At 38.8% G+C, this 21393-nt stretch overlaps 2 protein-coding genes across 5 annotated transcripts; both read left to right on the top strand.

The window, feature by feature from the left end:
• The first annotated feature begins 651 nt into the window (after positions 1 to 651).
• On the top strand, positions 652 to 6806 carry LOC142161702 (heat shock 70 kDa protein 15-like). 3 transcript variants are annotated; one of them, XM_075241455.1, is made up of 11 exons: positions 809 to 931; positions 1011 to 1055; positions 2348 to 3563; positions 4138 to 4365; positions 4492 to 4587; positions 4696 to 4917; positions 5224 to 5418; positions 5497 to 5643; positions 5721 to 5870; positions 5987 to 6117; positions 6313 to 6806. In XM_075241455.1, exons 3-11 carry the CDS (start codon positions 2394 to 2396, stop codon positions 6560 to 6562), a joined length of 2589 nt encoding a protein of 862 aa, XP_075097556.1. In that variant the 5' UTR covers positions 809 to 931; positions 1011 to 1055; positions 2348 to 2393; the 3' UTR covers positions 6563 to 6806. The 3 variants fall into 3 exon arrangements, with proteins under 3 accessions (XP_075097555.1, XP_075097557.1, XP_075097556.1); XM_075241454.1 differs by lacking the exon at positions 1011 to 1055 and having other exon boundaries at positions 652 to 931; XM_075241456.1 differs by lacking the exon at positions 1011 to 1055 and having other exon boundaries at positions 759 to 931; positions 2330 to 3563.
• A 2477-nt stretch (positions 6807 to 9283) lies between these two features.
• Positions 9284 to 15323, top strand: LOC107824733 (heat shock 70 kDa protein 15-like). Of its 2 annotated transcripts, none has more exons than XM_075241459.1 (10): positions 9284 to 9488; positions 10905 to 12120; positions 12695 to 12922; positions 13049 to 13144; positions 13253 to 13474; positions 13781 to 13975; positions 14054 to 14200; positions 14278 to 14427; positions 14544 to 14674; positions 14871 to 15323. In XM_075241459.1, the coding sequence occupies exons 2-10, from the start codon at positions 10951 to 10953 to the stop codon at positions 15100 to 15102; spliced, it is 2571 nt and encodes an 856-aa protein (XP_075097560.1). In that variant the 5' UTR covers positions 9284 to 9488; positions 10905 to 10950; the 3' UTR covers positions 15103 to 15323. The 2 variants fall into 2 exon arrangements, with proteins under 2 accessions (XP_075097560.1, XP_075097559.1); XM_075241458.1 differs by having other exon boundaries at positions 10900 to 12120.
• Positions 15324 to 21393: the final 6070 nt, after the last annotated feature.

Raw genomic sequence — 21393 nt, 5'->3', positions numbered from 1 at the left:
GTAAAATTTTACACTGATATACAAGTTTATATATGATTATATATGTATTACACAAATATATTATACATATGTCGGCTATTTTTTATTTATTTAAATAATTTAATAAACGACTATTTAAGTTAATTCTTCAAAAATAGTTCACCTCATCAAAGCCCACTTAGATCCACGAATCCAAAGAATCTATGAACTAAGTTAAAATAGCACGGTCTAGCTAGTTTTCGGACTGGTCATTCAAAAATAGCAGCGTTTGCCAAGTCACTGAAAAATAGCCACTATTTTGCTGCAACAGAGACCGGTCCAGTATAATATACTGGAGTTCGTTGCACATGTGTATGAACTTCCAGCATATTATGCTGGACCAGTATACTTTGTTGGCTCCGGTATAATATACTAGAGACTAGAGCACCGATGCTCCAAACTGGAAACTGGAGCACTGATGCTCCAAACTCCAGTATATTATGCTGGACCGGTATATTATACTGGAACTTCAGTATACTATGCTGGAGTATTTTTTCGAATTTTGAACACTTTTAAAATTATGGCTATTTTTGAATGATAACTTGTAAATGTGGCTATTTTTGAATTTCTCCCATGAACTAACCCTCTAGGCCCATAACCTCTTAGTTCAGACACTGTCAACAAGGGTATAGCTGTTGGAGAAAGATCTTTCTAGAAGCGCTAGTATACCTCTACACAAATCTAGGACCACTCGAACCCCCGTTAGTCAATTAAAAAAAAAAAAGGAATAAAAGAAGTCATTTTGAGTAATTATAAAATCGAAAATTCTACACAAACCCCTCTTCACTTGCCTCTTTATTGTCTCCTTTAAACCCCTTCTATTTTATATCAGTATCCTCGGTTTGCCTCACCAAAAATTCAGTCGCGCACATTGGAACATAGATTCCAGAAGATTCTATTCTACGTCTTCAAGGTATTGTTTAAATCACGAAACTCTGATTCTCTCTATCACAATTTGCAGATCTATGATTTCTGTTTTTTCCTACCTTTAGGAATTTGTTATAACCGATTGCTTGACAAGAGGGGTTGCTCTGATGGTAAGCAACTCCACTTCCAACCAAGAGGTTGTGAGTTTGAGTCTCCCAAGAGCAAGGTGGGAAGTTATTGGAGGGAAGGATGCCGGGGTTTATTTGGAAACAACCTCTCTACCCGACCCCACTAAGTGGGATTATACTGGGTTGTTGTTGTTGTTGTTGTTGTTTGTTGTTGCGATTGCTTGACTGTTCGTTGGCTTTAGATTTTTAGCTAGAGATGTAGTATCATTGGTTAGTTTTGACGTTTTCCCTTTTGAATCGCATGCCGCATAATGTTTTTGCTAGGAGTTAACTAAATTTGTTGTCTGGTGATGCAGACTGTTTTATGGCTTAATGAAAGGCTTTATGATTAGTATCTCTGAGTGCTTCTAATTCCTGCATTGTTGGTTGCTATTGTGAACTCTTTAATCTATTTTTGGAAAATTAGAAAAGAACAAATGGTTATTCCTTTCTGCCTAATCCTTGTTGGGTATAATTACCCGATACCTGGTGGAATACTCAGGTGCCCCAAGTTGGTTCGGAGACCAGCGTCATAATAATAAAAAGAACAAATGATAAAGAAATGAAGTAACATACTGAACTTTATTGTCAAAGGTGCAAGATTGAAAAGGGGACGATAGCAAATTCCTTAGGCTAGATAAAGTGGTGATTGTCATATACTAGGTAGCCATTAGCGAGTCTTTAATTAATCCTCTAATCAATTAGTTCTTAACATGAAGATTCTTTTTTAGGGAAAAATGGAACAGGCTGATCAGTGCCTGACTAAGTTTGTATAAGGCGTTCTAGAGAGTACCTTCTTTATAAAGGCTGAGTTTTGGGCGTGTTTGGTGTTTTCCTAGATAGTAGATTAAAACCTCCTTGTTCTTCTTGGTGGTTCAACAATTGAGTCCCAGCTTGTTGGTACGTGGGCAAGCTCATTCATGCAGGAAAGTTTCCTTGGCAGGAAAATTAGATAAAAATCGTACTTGAACTTCGAATTTTGGGAAAATTAGGGGGAAAAAAACTTTCATGATCTTTGAGTCCTTGTTACTTTAGTCTGTTGATGTTATGGGTTGCGCCAGCCAACTTATATTGCTCTCTTCAGTGTATCGATGATTAACACATAGTGTAATTCCATTCCAAGAAAACCCAGCCATGAGTGATCAGCTTTCTTAGCTCTTTAGTGGAAAAGTAATCAGTTTTTTCATGTTGATTGAGAGCTATCATTTCCTATGCATAACTTCTTTCTGTGTAGATTTTATACAGTGCATACTGGTGTTTTAGTTGATTTTATCTAGTCTTTTGATGTTGTCCAGGAACTTCCGTTTGTTGTTGGATATTGAGTGATTGCAGCCAGCAAAGATGAGCGTGGTTGGTTTTGACTTTGGGAACGAGAGTGGCGTTGTTGCAGTTGCAAGGCAGAGAGGTATTGATGTCGTACTTAATGACGAATCAAAAAGGGAAACACCAGCTATAGTCTGCTTTGGAGAGAAGCAACGCTTTCTTGGAACCGCTGGTGCAGCATCAAGTATGATGAACCCAAAAAATACCATTTCACAGATAAAGAGGTTAATAGGGCGGCAATTTTCTGATCCCGAGCTGCAAAGAGATCTTAAGGCACTTCCTTTTTCGGTAACTGAAGGACCTGACGGATATCCTCTCATCCATGCACGATATTTGGGGGAAATGAGAACTTTTACACCTACCCAGGTTCTTGGAATGGTGTTTTCGGATCTCAAAACTATAGCAGAGAAGAATCTCAATGCAGCAGTAGTTGATTGTTGCATAGGAATTCCCATTTATTTCACTGATCTTCAGAGAAGAGCTGTAATGGATGCAGCCACCATAGCTGGCTTGCATCCTTTGCATCTGATTCACGAGACAACAGCTACTGCATTGGCATATGGTATTTACAAGACAGATTTACCTGAAAATGACCCACTGAATGTTGCTTTTATTGACGTTGGACATGCAAGCTTGCAAGTTTGTATTGCTGGCTTCAAGAAAGGCCAGTTGAAGATATTGGCTCATTCATTTGACAGAAATCTTGGTGGGAGGGATTTTGATGAAGCTCTTTTCCAACATTTTGCCGCAAAGTTCAAAGAAGAATACAAAATCGATGTTTTCCAAAATGCTAGGGCATGCATTAGACTTCGAGCTGCTTGTGAAAAGTTGAAAAAGGTTCTCAGTGCAAACCCCGAGGCACCTTTGAATATAGAATGTTTAATGGATGAGAAGGATGTCAGAGGATTTATCAAGAGGGAGGAGTTTGAGCAAATCAGCATACCTATGCTGGAGAGAGTGAAGAAACCACTTGAGAAAGCTCTTGCCGAAGCTGGGCTCACTATTGAGAACATTCATGCAGTTGAGGTTGTTGGGTCAAGCTCTCGAGTGCCTGCAATTATGAGGATTTTGACGGAGTTCTTTGGTAAGGAACCAAGGCGCACCATGAATGCAAGTGAATGTGTGGCCAAAGGATGTGCGTTGCAATGCGCTATTCTCAGTCCTACCTTTAAAGTGCGAGAATTCCAGGTAACTTGTCAGCCTTGTATTCTCTTGATTGATTTGTTTTTCCATGGTCATATTGGACTCAGGGCGTTCAACTTCTTAATGTGTTGCAATGTCGTCGATAATCATTGTTATTTAAGTAGACACATTTAGTATGTGAAGAAAAATATTGGTTTGATCTTTTCTTCATTTTATTTAGTTGTTTGAGTGGGGTAAGGTCTGCGTACATATTACCCTTCCTAGACTCCACTTGTGGGAATATATTGGGTATGTTGTTATTGTTGTTTGAGTGGGACCTAATTTTTGGTTGGCTTGAAACAAGCATGAAAGTGAGGTAATTAATGACGAAGTTCTAAGAAAAAAAAGGCAATGAATGACAAAGTGGGAGGTTGAAGATATTGTCTTCTTGAAGGATGAAGGAAATGCAAGATTTATTATAGAATGACCAAGATTTTTATTGAAGCGAATGTCAATTGTTTTACTATTAACCTTTGATGAACGATTATGTCGCTACTGCACATCTGGCTCCAAGCTGAATAAATTATGGTGATTTATAAGCCTAATAACTGTACTAATTGTTATCATTGGCTGATTGAAGGTCAATGAGAGCTTCCCTTTCCCAATTGCATTGTCATGGAAGGGGCCTGCTCCAGACGCACAAAATGGAGCTTTAGAGAATCATCAGAGCACGGTTGTTTTCCCCAAAGGGAATCCGATACCCAGTGTGAAAGCTCTGACATTCTACAGATCTGGCACTTTTACAATAGATGTGCAGTATGCTGATGTTAGTGAGCTTCAGGCGCCAGCAAAGATCAGTACTTACACGGTATTTCATAGTTTCACTCACTCATTAGGTCCTGTGTTTTTCATCTGTTAAAATAAATGGAAAATGGATCCTCTGGTTTCAGGTGAGTCCTTGGCTCACTTGGGTTTTCTTTGATCTCCTTGACAGATCGGACCATTCCAATCTGCAAAGGGTGAAAGGGCCAAACTAAAAGTTAAAGTACGTCTAAACCTGCATGGTATTGTCTCGGTTGATTCTGCCACTGTAAGTCCAGAAATTTGTGGTTTCTCTTCGTTTTTCTTTTTTATGTTGCAATTATTTAGTGAATGGAGAGACTATCATCTAATCTTATGGTTTTGGTCTGTAATTTAGCTTTTGGAAGAAGAAGAGGTGGAAGTCCCAGTTGTGAAAGAGGCAGTTAAGGAACCTGCCGAAATGGAAACAGATGAAGCTTCTGGTGATGCTGCTCCTTCAACGACATCGGAATCTGATGTAAATATGCAAGATGCTAAAGGAGCTGGAGATGCTTCTGGGGCTGAGAATGGTGTTCCAGAATCTGGTGACAAACCTGTCAAGATGGAAACAGATGCTAAGGTAACACGGCGCTGTTTTATCTCTTCTCATTACTGCTTGAGCTAGTTTATATTTCCTATCAGTCATATTTGGTTGTTTTTAATCAAACTATGCATCTATTCAAATCGCGGGATTTGATTTATGCATTTACTATTGCGAATGCATGCATGGATTAGTGTTTACCTGTATTTTAATTCTTGAAATGCATCAGTGCAGTGCTTTTTTCGCTTAATTAATGTTGGATAACTTATATTCTTCTTCTGCTTCAGCGTATTAGCTCAAAGATGTCGGTAAAGCTTAGCATTTACTGTTTTCATTTTCTTGCAGGTTGAAGCCCCCAAGAAAAAGGTCAAGAAGACATCTGTACCAGTGACAGAGATTGTTTATGGAGCAATGGCAGCTGCTGATGTTCAGAAGGCGGTTGAGAAAGAATTTGAAATGGCTCTTCAGGACCGTGTTATGGAAGAGACAAAGGACAAGAAGAATGCTGTTGAGGCCTATGTTTATGACATGAGGAATAAGGTATTTGTTGGCCTTATGGTAGTTGTATGAAAACATTTGATATGTTACTGACAGGTCTCCCCTTCTTAATATATCCAGCTTTCAGATAAATATCAAGAGTTTGTAATTGATACAGAAAGAGAACAATTTATGGCTAAACTTCAAGAAGTGGAAGATTGGTTGTATGAAGATGGAGAGGATGAAACGAAGGGTGTGTATATTGCCAAGCTTGAGGAGCTTAAAAAGGTTGGTGTTTCTTGAATATCCTATTTCCATTGTCCTTTTGGCATGTATGGAGCTGATTTAGTGTGGCAAATCTGCAGCAAGGTGACCCGATTGAGCAACGGTACAAGGAATACATGGAGAGGGGTTCCATGATCGATCAATTTGTTTATTGCATAAATAGTTACAGAGAGGCGGCAATGTCAAATGATCCTAAGTTTGATCACATTGATTTAGCAGAGAAGAAGAAGGTGTGCGCATATCTGCTTAATCTTGCTATTTGCCTTTTCTTTTCTTTTGTCATATGCTCTCCCCTCTGCTTCCTGAAAGTGTTTTTTGATGTTTATGTTTCCCTTGCACTTCCTAGGTTCTGAACGAGTGTGTCGAAACTGAGGCTTGGTTTAGAGAGAAAAAGCAGCAGCAGGATGCTCTTCCGAAATATGCCAACCCTGTTCTTCTGTCGGCTGATGTTAGGAAAAAAGCAGAGGCACTTGATAGGTACTGTTGACTACTGAATCTATTTTGCTATCAATTGAAAAATATAATTTTTTGGGCTAACCTACAGCAAAATCTTGTTTGGCTAGTTGCTATATCTGTTTTGGCTGCGTAGGGCCGGCCTTCTTTCCTTTTTCTTCCTTTTCCTTGCTTTGCGCTGCCGATTTGTCATTTTCAAGGTACTTTCTGTCACTACAGGGTTTGTAGGCCTATAATGACAAAGCCTAAGCCGGTAAAGCCAGCAACTCCTGAAACACCATCATCTCAACCTCCTCAAGGAGGTGAGCAACAACCTCCTCCAGGAGGTGAGCAACAACCTCAGGGTGCAGAAAGTCCGAATTCAGGAAATGCAAATACAGCTGAGGGTGCCAGTGCTGGAAGTGCAGTACCACCTGCTGCTGAGCCAATGGATACAGACAAATCTGAGACCGTGCCAAGTGCTTCATGAGTTAAGTTGAAAGTTTGATCTTCAGATATTTTATGAAGGCAAAGACTTGGTTCGAATTGTATTGTTTTGCATTTTAACCATATCTTTTTGAAGGATCTATACCGATCAACATTTTGTCATTAGATTGTTGCGATCAATTTCGTCCATCCATTTGCCCAGTCAAGTTATATTAATGATACCGACTCTGTAAAATCCTGCTTTTCAGAGGGTTTTAAAAAAATTCAATTGCTGTTGCTTTGTCCCACATATCTCTTAGCTAAATGAGATTTGCTGAGTCCTGTTTGGCTCCTTGTAGCAAGAATATATTAGCACTTTAACATTTGTAAAAATAAAAACAAAACCTTTACCCCATCATTTTCTGCAATATTGTCTCATTGGAAAAGGCTTGGAGGAACGTTGAGCTTATGCTTGCGTGTAGTGTGATAATCAACTTGTACTCGTTCATGAGATTGGGATCTTCCTTTTATCCTTCAGAGTATTGCCAAACCGAAAACATTAGGACTCATAATATGTAGGAATTTTGTTCATAGGAGGTATAGCAGGCATCATGATTTAGGAATGACATTTACCAAATATCCTGTTATCTCTTGGCAATGTCTGAAGGTCCTTCGAGAATGGTTGAGACATAACAACCTAGTCAAGCGACTATCGTTGCGCTTAAGTTTATCTTGGGCAATACTCCAAACAACAATTATCTGTTCGGATCTTGGTGTCTGCCGGTCTGTTAATTGATTTTGACTTTGGATCTCTGTATAAAAAATAGTAGTGTGCATAGGTGAACAGCAGTCAGTCTATCCTACCTAAATATACAGTGTCAATTGACCAATTGACACTGTATAAGCAAGGAAAAGATTGACGAAAATGGAAGACAAAGTACAAAGAAAAAGGGAACACTGTATAAGCAATGAAAAGAATGACGAAAATGGAAGACGAAGTACAAAGAAAAAGGAACTACATTTGTTGCTTCGCCTTTCAGAAACACGAACTTTTACAGTAAAAGATTTGATATTGGAATCTTGAATCAAATTATTATTTTTTATGATAAAAGAAACATAAAACAACCATAGTTTCCTTAATTGTATTTTACCCTACGAAAAAAGAATGTTTTCAAAATCTTTTACTAACAGGGCTGGCACAACATAAGTTGAACGAAAAAATGTTGGGATCTTTCCGCAAATAACTGGCAGATCTGCTACTCTTTCCTAGCATTATTTTTCACAGATAGCCATTCTTAGGGCCGGCATTAAAGTTATATTTAGATTGCACAAAAATTTGCAAAATTTACCTATCGGGATATGAAATTCTTCTATCTCTTCAATGCAATTTCAGAATTCGGATTGAAGTTCTATCCTTCGAACGCAACTTCAAAAAACAACATCTTAAGTTATTCTATCTTTTTAGTGTAACTTCAGAAAAATCGGATCTTAAGTAGTTCTATCTTTTCAATACAACTTCAAATATTGGAATTTAGTTCTTCTATCTTTCCAATGCAACTTCAAAAAGTTCAAATTTTAAGTAGTTCTATATCTTCAATACAATTTCAGAAATCGAATCTTAAGTTCTGAAACATAAACTTGTTGTTCGAATTTCAACAATCTAACACACGATTCAACACCCAAATCTACTCCAAATGAGATCAAATTTTGAAACATAACTTTCAAATATCATAAAGAACAAACTTTAATTATCAAATTATTAAAATAACAACAAATTTAACAAATTCATTTTGTAACTAAGAAGAAGTAGAAACTTTAAGCACAACCTACAAAGGTATTTTACAACTAAGAAGAAGAAGAAGCCAAATGGCTCCTGTATACATGGGACATGAATACAGAGAAGAAGAAAGCAACAACGAAGCTGAATACATAGGGTATAGAGAAGAAGAAAGTAGTAGCGGAGAAGAAGAAAAACACGTATTTAAAGTTACTCAAAAATTCGGTATCTATTTTTTTTTTAAAAAGTGGGTATAACTTAAATGAGGGTGCATGGCATCCCGTAAAATTTTACACTGATATACAAGTTTATATATGATTATATATGTATTACACAAATATATTATACATATGTCGGCTATTTTTTATTTATTTAAATAATTTAATAAACGACTATTTAAGTTAATTCTTCAAAAATAGTTCACCTCATCAAAGCCCACTTAGATCCACGAATCCAAAGAATCTATGAACTAAGTTAAAATAGCACGGTCTAGCTAGTTTTCGGACTGGTCATTCAAAAATAGCAGCGTTTGCCAAGTCACTGAAAAATAGCCACTATTTTGCTGCAACAGAGACCGGTCCAGTATAATATACTGGAGTTCGTTGCACATGTGTATGAACTTCCAGCATATTATGCTGGACCAGTATACTTTGTTGGCTCCGGTATAATATACTAGAGACTAGAGCACCGATGCTCCAAACTGGAAACTGGAGCACTGATGCTCCAAACTCCAGTATATTATGCTGGACCGGTATATTATACTGGAACTTCAGTATACTATGCTGGAGTATTTTTTCGAATTTTGAACACTTTTAAAATTATGGCTATTTTTGAATGATAACTTGTAAATGTGGCTATTTTTGAATTTCTCCCATGAACTAACCCTCTAGGCCCATAACCTCTTAGTTCAGACACTGTCAACAAGGGTATAGCTGTTGGAGAAAGATCTTTCTAGAAGCGCTAGTATACCTCTACACAAATCTAGGACCACTCGAACCCCCGTTAGTCAATTAAAAAAAAAAAAGGAATAAAAGAAGTCATTTTGAGTAATTATAAAATCGAAAATTCTACACAAACCCCTCTTCACTTGCCTCTTTATTGTCTCCTTTAAACCCCTTCTATTTTATATCAGTATCCTCGGTTTGCCTCACCAAAAATTCAGTCGCGCACATTGGAACATAGATTCCAGAAGATTCTATTCTACGTCTTCAAGGTATTGTTTAAATCACGAAACTCTGATTCTCTCTATCACAATTTGCAGATCTATGATTTCTGTTTTTTCCTACCTTTAGGAATTTGTTATAACCGATTGCTTGACAAGAGGGGTTGCTCTGATGGTAAGCAACTCCACTTCCAACCAAGAGGTTGTGAGTTTGAGTCTCCCAAGAGCAAGGTGGGAAGTTATTGGAGGGAAGGATGCCGGGGTTTATTTGGAAACAACCTCTCTACCCGACCCCACTAAGTGGGATTATACTGGGTTGTTGTTGTTGTTGTTGTTGTTTGTTGTTGCGATTGCTTGACTGTTCGTTGGCTTTAGATTTTTAGCTAGAGATGTAGTATCATTGGTTAGTTTTGACGTTTTCCCTTTTGAATCGCATGCCGCATAATGTTTTTGCTAGGAGTTAACTAAATTTGTTGTCTGGTGATGCAGACTGTTTTATGGCTTAATGAAAGGCTTTATGATTAGTATCTCTGAGTGCTTCTAATTCCTGCATTGTTGGTTGCTATTGTGAACTCTTTAATCTATTTTTGGAAAATTAGAAAAGAACAAATGGTTATTCCTTTCTGCCTAATCCTTGTTGGGTATAATTACCCGATACCTGGTGGAATACTCAGGTGCCCCAAGTTGGTTCGGAGACCAGCGTCATAATAATAAAAAGAACAAATGATAAAGAAATGAAGTAACATACTGAACTTTATTGTCAAAGGTGCAAGATTGAAAAGGGGACGATAGCAAATTCCTTAGGCTAGATAAAGTGGTGATTGTCATATACTAGGTAGCCATTAGCGAGTCTTTAATTAATCCTCTAATCAATTAGTTCTTAACATGAAGATTCTTTTTTAGGGAAAAATGGAACAGGCTGATCAGTGCCTGACTAAGTTTGTATAAGGCGTTCTAGAGAGTACCTTCTTTATAAAGGCTGAGTTTTGGGCGTGTTTGGTGTTTTCCTAGATAGTAGATTAAAACCTCCTTGTTCTTCTTGGTGGTTCAACAATTGAGTCCCAGCTTGTTGGTACGTGGGCAAGCTCATTCATGCAGGAAAGTTTCCTTGGCAGGAAAATTAGATAAAAATCGTACTTGAACTTCGAATTTTGGGAAAATTAGGGGGAAAAAAACTTTCATGATCTTTGAGTCCTTGTTACTTTAGTCTGTTGATGTTATGGGTTGCGCCAGCCAACTTATATTGCTCTCTTCAGTGTATCGATGATTAACACATAGTGTAATTCCATTCCAAGAAAACCCAGCCATGAGTGATCAGCTTTCTTAGCTCTTTAGTGGAAAAGTAATCAGTTTTTTCATGTTGATTGAGAGCTATCATTTCCTATGCATAACTTCTTTCTGTGTAGATTTTATACAGTGCATACTGGTGTTTTAGTTGATTTTATCTTGTCTTTTGATGTAGTCCAGGAACTTCCGTTTGTTGTTGGATATTGAGTGATTGCAGCCAGCAAAGATGAGCGTGGTTGGTTTTGACTTTGGGAACGAGAGTGGCGTTGTTGCAGTTGCAAGGCAGAGAGGTATTGATGTCGTACTTAATGACGAATCAAAAAGGGAAACACCAGCTATAGTCTGCTTTGGAGAGAAGCAACGCTTTCTTGGAACCGCTGGTGCAGCATCAAGTATGATGAACCCAAAAAATACCATTTCACAGATAAAGAGGTTAATAGGGCGGCAATTTTCTGATCCCGAGCTGCAAAGAGATCTTAAGGCACTTCCTTTTTCGGTAACTGAAGGACCTGACGGATATCCTCTCATCCATGCACGATATTTGGGGGAAATGAGAACTTTTACACCTACCCAGGTTCTTGGAATGGTGTTTTCGGATCTCAAAACTATAGCAGAGAAGAATCTCAATGCAGCAGTAGTTGATTGTTGCATAGGAATTCCCATTTATTTCACTGATCTTCAAAGAAGAGCTGTAATGGATGCAGCCACCATAGCTGGCTTGCATCCTTTGCATCTGATTCACGAGACAACAGCTACTGCATTGGCATATGGTATTTACAAGACAGATTTACCTGAAAATGACCCACTGAATGTTGCTTTTATTGACGTTGGACATGCAAGCTTGCAAGTTTGTATTGCTGGCTTCAAGAAAGGCCAGTTGAAGATATTGGCTCATTCATTTGACAGAAATCTTGGTGGGAGGGATTTTGATGAAGCTCTTTTCCAACATTTTGCCGCAAAGTTCAAAGAAGAATACAAAATCGATGTTTTCCAAAATGCTAGGGCATGCATTAGACTTCGAGCTGCTTGTGAAAAGTTGAAAAAGGTTCTCAGTGCAAACCCCGAGGCACCTTTGAATATAGAATGTTTAATGGATGAGAAGGATGTCAGAGGATTTATCAAGAGGGAGGAGTTTGAGCAAATCAGCATACCTATGCTGGAGAGAGTGAAGAAACCACTTGAGAAAGCTCTTGCCGAAGCTGGGCTCACTATTGAGAACATTCATGCAGTTGAGGTTGTTGGGTCAAGCTCTCGAGTGCCTGCAATTATGAGGATTTTGACGGAGTTCTTTGGTAAGGAACCAAGGCGCACCATGAATGCAAGTGAATGTGTGGCCAAAGGATGTGCGTTGCAATGCGCTATTCTCAGTCCTACCTTTAAAGTGCGAGAATTCCAGGTAACTTGTCAGCCTTGTATTCTCTTGATTGATTTGTTTTTCCATGGTCATATTGGACTCAGGGCGTTCAACTTCTTAATGTGTTGCAATGTCGTCGATAATCATTGTTATTTAAGTAGACACATTTAGTATGTGAAGAAAAATATTGGTTTGATCTTTTCTTCATTTTATTTAGTTGTTTGAGTGGGGTAAGGTCTGCGTACATATTACCCTTCCTAGACTCCACTTGTGGGAATATATTGGGTATGTTGTTATTGTTGTTTGAGTGGGACCTAATTTTTGGTTGGCTTGAAACAAGCATGAAAGTGAGGTAATTAATGACGAAGTTCTAAGAAAAAAAAGGCAATGAATGACAAAGTGGGAGGTTGAAGATATTGTCTTCTTGAAGGATGAAGGAAATGCAAGATTTATTATAGAATGACCAAGATTTTTATTGAAGCGAATGTCAATTGTTTTACTATTAACCTTTGATGAACGATTATGTCGCTACTGCACATCTGGCTCCAAGCTGAATAAATTATGGTGATTTATAAGCCTAATAACTGTACTAATTGTTATCATTGGCTGATTGAAGGTCAATGAGAGCTTCCCTTTCCCAATTGCATTGTCATGGAAGGGGCCTGCTCCAGACGCACAAAATGGAGCTTTAGAGAATCATCAGAGCACGGTTGTTTTCCCCAAAGGGAATCCGATACCCAGTGTGAAAGCTCTGACATTCTACAGATCTGGCACTTTTACAATAGATGTGCAGTATGCTGATGTTAGTGAGCTTCAGGCGCCAGCAAAGATCAGTACTTACACGGTATTTCATAGTTTCACTCACTCATTAGGTCCTGTGTTTTTCATCTGTTAAAATAAATGGAAAATGGATCCTCTGGTTTCAGGTGAGTCCTTGGCTCACTTGGGTTTTCTTTGATCTCCTTGACAGATCGGACCATTCCAATCTGCAAAGGGTGAAAGGGCCAAACTAAAAGTTAAAGTACGTCTAAACCTGCATGGTATTGTCTCGGTTGATTCTGCCACTGTAAGTCCAGAAATTTGTGGTTTCTCTTCGTTTTTCTTTTTTATGTTGCAATTATTTAGTGAATGGAGAGACTATCATCTAATCTTATGGTTTTGGTCTGTAATTTAGCTTTTGGAAGAAGAAGAGGTGGAAGTCCCAGTTGTGAAAGAGGCAGTTAAGGAACCTGCCGAAATGGAAACAGATGAAGCTTCTGGTGATGCTGCTCCTTCAACGACATCGGAATCTGATGTAAATATGCAAGATGCTAAAGGAGCTGGAGATGCTTCTGGGGCTGAGAATGGTGTTCCAGAATCTGGTGACAAACCTGTCAAGATGGAAACAGATGCTAAGGTAACACGGCGCTGTTTTATCTCTTCTCATTACTGCTTGAGCTAGTTTATATTTCCTATCAGTCATATTTGGTTGTTTTTAATCAAACTATGCATCTATTCAAATCGCGGGATTTGATTTATGCATTTACTATTGCGAATGCATGCATGGATTAGTGTTTACCTGTATTTTAATTCTTGAAATGCATCAGTGCAGTGCTTTTTTCGCTTAATTAATGTTGGATAACTTATATTCTTCTTCTGCTTCAGCGTATTAGCTCAAAGATGTCGGTAAAGCTTAGCATTTACTGTTTTCATTTTCTTGCAGGTTGAAGCCCCCAAGAAAAAGGTCAAGAAGACATCTGTACCAGTGACAGAGATTGTTTATGGAGCAATGGCAGCTGCTGATGTTCAGAAGGCGGTTGAGAAAGAATTTGAAATGGCTCTTCAGGACCGTGTTATGGAAGAGACAAAGGACAAGAAGAATGCTGTTGAGGCCTATGTTTATGACATGAGGAATAAGGTATTTGTTGGCCTTATGGTAGTTGTATGAAAACATTTGATATGTTACTGACAGGTCTCCCCTTCTTAATATATCCAGCTTTCAGATAAATATCAAGAGTTTGTAATTGATACAGAAAGAGAACAATTTATGGCTAAACTTCAAGAAGTGGAAGATTGGTTGTATGAAGATGGAGAGGATGAAACGAAGGGTGTGTATATTGCCAAGCTTGAGGAGCTTAAAAAGGTTGGTGTTTCTTGAATATCCTATTTCCATTGTCCTTTTGGCATGTATGGAGCTGATTTAGTGTGGCAAATCTGCAGCAAGGTGACCCGATTGAGCAACGGTACAAGGAGTACATGGAGAGGGGGTCCGTAATTGATCAATTTGTTTATTGCATAAATAGTTACAGAGAGGCGGCCATGTCAAATGATCCTAAGTTTGATCACATTGATTTAGCAGAGAAGCAGAAGGTGTGCACATATCTGCTTGATCTTGCTATATGCCTTTTGTTTTCTTTCTTTATATGCTCGACCCTCTTCTTCCTGAAAAAGTCTTTTGATGCTTATGTTTCTCTTGTACTTCCTAGGTTTTGAACGAGTGTGTCGAAGCTGAAGCTTGGTTTAGAGAGAAAAAGCAGCAGCAGGATGCTCTTCCGAAATATGCCAACCCTGTTCTTCTGTCGGCGGATGTTCGGGAGAAAGCAGAGGCACTTGATAGGTACTGTTGACTACTGAATCTATTTTGCTATCAGTTTGAAAATATAAATATTTGGGCTAATTGTACTGCAAATTCTTGGTTTGGTAGTCGCTTTGTCTGTTTTGTCTGCATAGGGGGCCGTCCTTATTTCCTTTTTCTTCCTTTTCCTGCTTTGCTCTGCCTATATTCATTTTCGAGGTACTTTCTGTCTTTACAGGGTTTGTAGGCCTATAATGACAAAGCCTAAGCTTAAGCCGGCAAAGCCAGCAACTCCTGAAACACCATCATCTCAATCTCCTCAAGGAGGTGAGCAACAACCTCAGAGTGCAGAGAGTCCTAATGCAGGAAATGCAAATGCAACTGAGGGTGCCAGCGCTGGAAATGAAGTACCACCTGCTGCTGAGCCAATGGAGACAGAGAAATCTGAGACTGTGCCAAGTGCTTCATGAGTTAAGTTAGTGGTTTGATCTTCAAATATTTTATGAATGCAAGGACTTGGTTCGATTTGTATTAGATTGTCTCTAAACCGATCCAACATTCTGTCATTAGATTGTCGTGATCAATTTCGTCGATCCATATGGCCTGTCAAATTATATTATTGATACCGACTCTCTAAAATCCTGCTTTTCAGAGGGTTTTGAAGAAATTCAATTGCTGCTGTTTTCTCCCACATATCTATTCACCGAATGAGATTTGCCGAGTTATGTTTGGCTCCTTGTAGCAAGAATATATTAGCACTTTATAAAGACAAAAACAAAAACAACTTTACCCATAGTGAAAACAATGACTATTATTTTGCATTATCTTTCAGATGCTGCGACTGAAATAGGAGCAATTGACACATCTCGATCCATAGTGAAACAATGACTACTATTTTGCATTATCTTTCAGATAAACCTTATATATTAATGGTACAAATTTTGATTTTAATGATGTAAATAAACAGAATATGTCACGTATATTAATTATATACGCATAGTATACTTTTTTATTTAAAAAAACATACAAAAGTAAAACAATAACAGACGACGTACATTTGAGTTTTTCTGCCAAGGTTATGTCCATACAAGCAGAAAAATGTAGAATGGTTCTGTACTCTTTCCTTTTTTAAGCTAAAATTCAAGCGTCGGCTTTACCGTTCTAATGTGGATACAAAACCTCGGGAAATGGAAAAGTCCATGTAGCATACCTTCGATTTTGTAGTATCACATCTGAATCCAGCGCATCAACTGCGTAGGATTGGCTATAGCCGGGAATATGGGTCTAATCAATTTTCAACAAGTTAGTCAATTCAACAAAACTTCATCTTCCGATCCCTACTCGGCTCGGGACTTGAACCACTCATTTTTCTTCTTCTTTAATTCGGTTAATATATTCACTAATCACTTGAATAGCTTCGGTAAAATACTAAAATGCACTTAATACGTCCATTAATATACCTTTTACATTGGGAGTAATCTATCACATGTATTGTTTAAGTACGCATAATTTACATAATATATATCACTAATATACTATACTATTATATACGTATAGTGTATTTGTTATATACATTCTAATAAGTATATAATTAACATTTGAAGCTATAGTAGAATTTGTTTTAGTTGTTGCTGATTTATCTCAATTGGCATGGTCAAATGCTCTGAAACTTAATGGCCTCTCCATATTATAACCACCCAAAGCTTTTTATGGTCCAAATTTTTCACAGGCGTAATTTTTTTTTCCTGTTGAAGTCTCCAATGAATCCATATTTTCCAAAACTTAGTCTGTAGGCTCGTCTAATGGTGTTCTAGCATGTAATTTTGATTTGAAAAGCTGAATTAGATATTTTATGTTTAGCCAAGTTTCTAAAAACTACTTATTTTGATAAATATTTTGTTAAAATAGCTTTTTAGAGAAGTAGTTTGTGTTTATCTAATTCATTTGAGAAATCTTTTAGTGCTATTTAATAAGCTGGTTGTGTTTAGTCAATCTTTTCAAAAAGTACTTTTGAGCGTTAGATTACAAAATAAAATATATTTTTTTGGTAATAACTTTGTATTAATCACCAAGTGCCAACATTATAAAGCCACAGACAGTTCAACACAATTAGCTATCTCAAGGAAAATCAAAATAAGCCTAAGCTGGACAAGCTACAAACTACAGTCAAAACATAGCTAAACAAGCTAGAACATCATGTTATGTAACAAGTTCTAGACTCTATGAGATGCTCTACATTGCACATGTAGGCAATCTCTCCAGCTATTAACCTCCCAGTTCTTAGTCTTCTTTTCCAAAGATCCTCTAATTTCTCTCCATCCAAATGGTATAGCCACACTCTGCATAAAAAAATTCCGAAGATCTTGTTGGGTCCTCCCGTTGGCATTTTGAATTATCCATGCTACATGTTGATCCCAATCAGTGGTAGATCATGCCTGTTTTTGAAGCCATAGAAGAATCCTATTCCACACTGCTCTGGTAAATTCACAACTCATGAACAAATGATCTCTACTCTCAGGATGAGCATGGCACATGACACACTCCAAATCAACAGTTATATCCCATTTTGCTAGTCTATCAGTAGTGAGAAGCTTGTCTTGTACCTGTAACCACATAATGAATTTGGCCTTACGTTTAGCGTCATTCTTGTACATCACACATTTTCAAGGTACTCTAGGATAAATAGGCAGGAGCTGATCGTAAATTTCTTTGGTCAGGCTACCTGGAATATTTCTAATTTGCACTTATGCCAAAATTTGTCTTACTTCCAAAATCTTCCTCATGATCCAACAAGTTTGATAACTTGATCCATAACTTGTTATCCATAACTTTGAGGTAGAACTCATGGCCTTTGAGGTAGAACTCATGGATCCACTTGATCCATAACTTGTTATCGTTGTGAGCAACATCCCAGTATGTCTTAGCCAGAGTAGTTCTATTCTAGATCTTTATATTAAGGAAGTTTAAACCTTCAAAAGTTCTGGGTAAACAAGTGAGCTTTTTTAGTAGTGTCAGACCATACAAAACTTCTAATATGCATCAATCAGCTAAAGAACCTTAACTGGCATTTGAAACAATCGGGACCAGTATGATTATACTTTAAATAAAACAGATTCATCCAGTTGAACTCTCCTAGCATAGGAGAGTTTCTTAGCTGTCCGGGATGTAATTCTGGCCACTATTTTCTCTATTAGAAAAGAAATTATAAATATTTTTTATGGAAGGATTTAATTAAGTTTTTTTTTATTTAGTTAAAATAACAACAACATACCCAGTATAATCCCACAAGTGGGGTGTGGGGAGGGAAATGTAATGATCCAGCCGGTCGTTTTAAGAATTAATGCCTCGATCCTCCTATTAACTGCTTTTCCCGTGTTTGTTTCTGCTATTATGAGTTGCCGGGAGGATTCGTTTTGAGTTTCGGAGTGTTTTGGGACACTTAGTCCCTAAATGAGAGCTTAAACTTTAGAATTTGGACCGTAGTCGGAGCAGTGTGAAGACAACCTCGAAATAGAATTCTGTCAATTCTGTTAGCTCCGTTGGGTGATTTCGGTCTTAGGGGCATGTTCGAATTGTGCTTTGGAGGTCCGTAGCTTATTTAAGCTTGAAATGCCGAAAGCTGAATTTTTGAAGTTTCCGGATCGATAGTGAGATTTTTATATCGGGGTTGGAATCCGATTCTGAAAGTTGGAATAGCTCTGTGTTGTTGAATGTGACTTGTGTGCAAAATTTGGGGTCAATCGGACTTGGTCTGGTTGGTTTCGGCATCAGTTATAGGATTCTTGAAGTTCCAAGTTCTTTAGGTTTGGATTGGAGGGTGATTCATGATTTTAGTATTGTTTGATATGTTTTGAGGGTTGGACTAAGTTCGTATGATAATTTAGGATTGGTTGGCATGTTTGGTTGAGGTCCCGGGGTCCTCAGGTGAGTTTCGGATGCTTAACGGATTGGAATTTGGACTTAGGCTATTTTCTGAGGTGCTGATTCTAGTATTTTCGCACCTGTAGTGAGGAGCCCGCAGGTGCGGCCTGCAGATGCGAGGAAGTTGGTCGCAAGTGCGATTTGGGTCCTGTTGGCCAGTGACCACAGATGCGGTTAGAGGGCCGCAGAAGCGGACCGCATCTGCGGAGAATGGAGCGCAGGTGCGGTTTCTGGCCGTTTTAATGAATCTCGCAGGTGCGAGTCCCCAGCCGCAGAAGCGGGACTGCAGTTACGGTCCCATGATCGCAGACCAGAAATATGAAAATCGAGGGTTTGAGTTCATAACTGGGAAAATCAAATTTAGAGCTCGAGGTAAGGCGATTTTGGGAGGATTTTGAAGAGAAAATCAGTGGGTAACTATTCCTTATCCCTTTCTAGTTATATTCCAACAATCTAATCTTAGTTTTGTCATGTAATTTCGGATTTGGGGTAAAAAATTGGGAGAATTGAGGAAAAGTTCCCCAACCAAGTTTTGGATTTTGATCGAGGTTTTGGTATCAGATTTGAGTGTTTTTGGTATGGTTAGACTCGTGAGTGAATGAGTGTTCATAATTTGTAATTTTTACTCGATTCCGAGACGTGGGCCCGGGGAGGATTTTTGGGCGTTTTTCTATTTTCTTACCTTAGCTTCGATTCCTTTAGCTAAATTCGTTGTTTGTAGTTATATTACATTATGAAGTTTATTTGATTAGATTTGGGCCATTCGGAGTTGGATACTCGTGGCAAGAGCGTGATTTAAGATTGATTTTGAGCTGGTTCGAGGTAAGTGGCTTGCCTAACCTTGTGTGGGGGAAACTCCCCTTAGGATTTGGTACTATTGTTATATGAGTGTCGTGTACGTGCGGTGACGAGTGCGTATATATGCTAATTGTTGAAAAACCCCATTTTCATTAAGTAAATATTTATGTTTTCTTGTAATTGCAATTGTACTTGAAGCCTCTTGTTTAGTTTAGGAAAAAACGTGCTTATGTGATTTAATTGTCTTACCTACTTCAACTGCTTACTTGTACTCTGTGCAACATATTTAGAGTAGAATTTTCTGTTTAATTCTCAAATAGAACTGTAAATTCTTTCTTAAGACTGTTGTGTGTTTACTTTGGGACTAAGGGACGATTTCACGGCAGATACCCCTGCATGTTTATTTTGGGACTACAGATCGGTATTCCGGGAGATCCCCCTGCACTTTTACGTTTGGGACTATGGGACGACACCCGGGAGATTCCTCTGTACTGGATATTTACTTTGGGACTATGGATTGGTATTCCGGGAGTTCCCTCTGCATATTTATGATTTGGACTACGGGACGATATCCCTAGAGATCCTCTGTACATTTACATTTGGGATTACGGGATGATATTCTGGGAGATCCCCTATTGCTATCTCTATGTACTAAGTATATTCTGTCTGTGATTTTACTCTTTATCGACTATTAGTGTTTTTAATTATACTGTCGCCCTTCATATATATATAACCAATAGGGCCCTGACCTTCCTCGTCACTACCTGACCGAGGTTAGGCTTGGCACTTACTGGGTACCGCTGTGGTACACTCATGCCCTTTCCTGCACATGTGTTTCGTGTGCAGATCCAGGTTCTTCTGCTCAACCGTTCTACCAGTGAGGCGGGCGACATCAGAGACTTCAAGGTATATCTACCGCGTCCGTAGACCTAGAAGTCCCTCTCTATTCTTCCCTTCAGCTTTAGATTTCATGTATTTTCTTTTGATTAGACATTCTGGAATTAGAACACTATGTAGTATCTTTAGTTTGTGATTTCATGAGATTTCGGGTTTTGGAAGTTGATTTGGTTTTGAGAGTGAGTATTTGTATATGTCGAGCGGCATCTTAAACGTTTTTATTATGTTTTATCCGCAATTTTTGCTACTTTTGTATTTCGTTTTCTTTTTTCGCAATCTGTTAGTCTTACCTAGTCGTAGAGACTAGGTGCCGTCACGACAGTTCACGGAGGGCGAACTTGGGTCGTGACAAGTTGGTATCAGAGCTCTAGGTTCATAGGAGTCATGAATCACAAGCCAGTTTATTAGAGTCTCGCGGATCGGTACAGAGACGTCTGTACTTATCTACGAAAGGCTATGCAACCGTTAGAAAAATTCCACTTCATTTGATTTCGTTGTCGTGCAAGATTTTTGACATCACAATCCTAAACATCTGTCTTCCATTCTCTTACAGATGGTAAGGACATTTTCTATCGGAGATGACCAGGCACCCGCGCCCCCTGCTAGAGCCGTCATAGGTTGGGGTCGGGGTAGAGGCCGAGGACGTACACGTGGTGCAGCCAGAGCACCTGCGTGAGCTGCCACCGAGGAGACACCAACAGCTCTAGTTAGAGCCCAGGCACCTGATACGCCTACTGCTACTACTAATCCAGCTCTTTAGGAGACCCTTGCACAGTTCGTGAACATGTACACCACTCTAGCTCAGGCATGGTTGTCCTCTTGCTGCAGCCACATCTCAGGCCGGGGGGGGAGCACAAACTCCCCCCGCCCACACTCCTAAGCAGTCGATCCAGGTTGATCAAATCCCTGAGGTTATACCGATACCGCATGTAGCCTCAGTTCAGCCCGAGGACAGGGCAGCAGTTTTAGAGGATGAGCAGTGGAGGCTTGAGAGGTTCAAGAAGTACAAGCCTCCTATATTCAGTGGGTTAGCATCAGATGATGCTCTGGGATTTCTGTAGGAGTGCTACCGTATCCTCCGCACTATGGGTATATTAGGATCGAGTGGGGTTTCTTTCACTGCCTTCCAGCTTCGAGGAGCAGCC

The sequence above is a fragment of the Nicotiana tabacum genome, chromosome 20, assembly GCF_000715075.1.
Source record: "Nicotiana tabacum cultivar K326 chromosome 20, ASM71507v2, whole genome shotgun sequence".
NCBI classification, from domain to species: domain Eukaryota; kingdom Viridiplantae; phylum Streptophyta; class Magnoliopsida; order Solanales; family Solanaceae; genus Nicotiana; species Nicotiana tabacum.
This window is presented reverse-complemented; position numbering and strand designations above follow the sequence as displayed.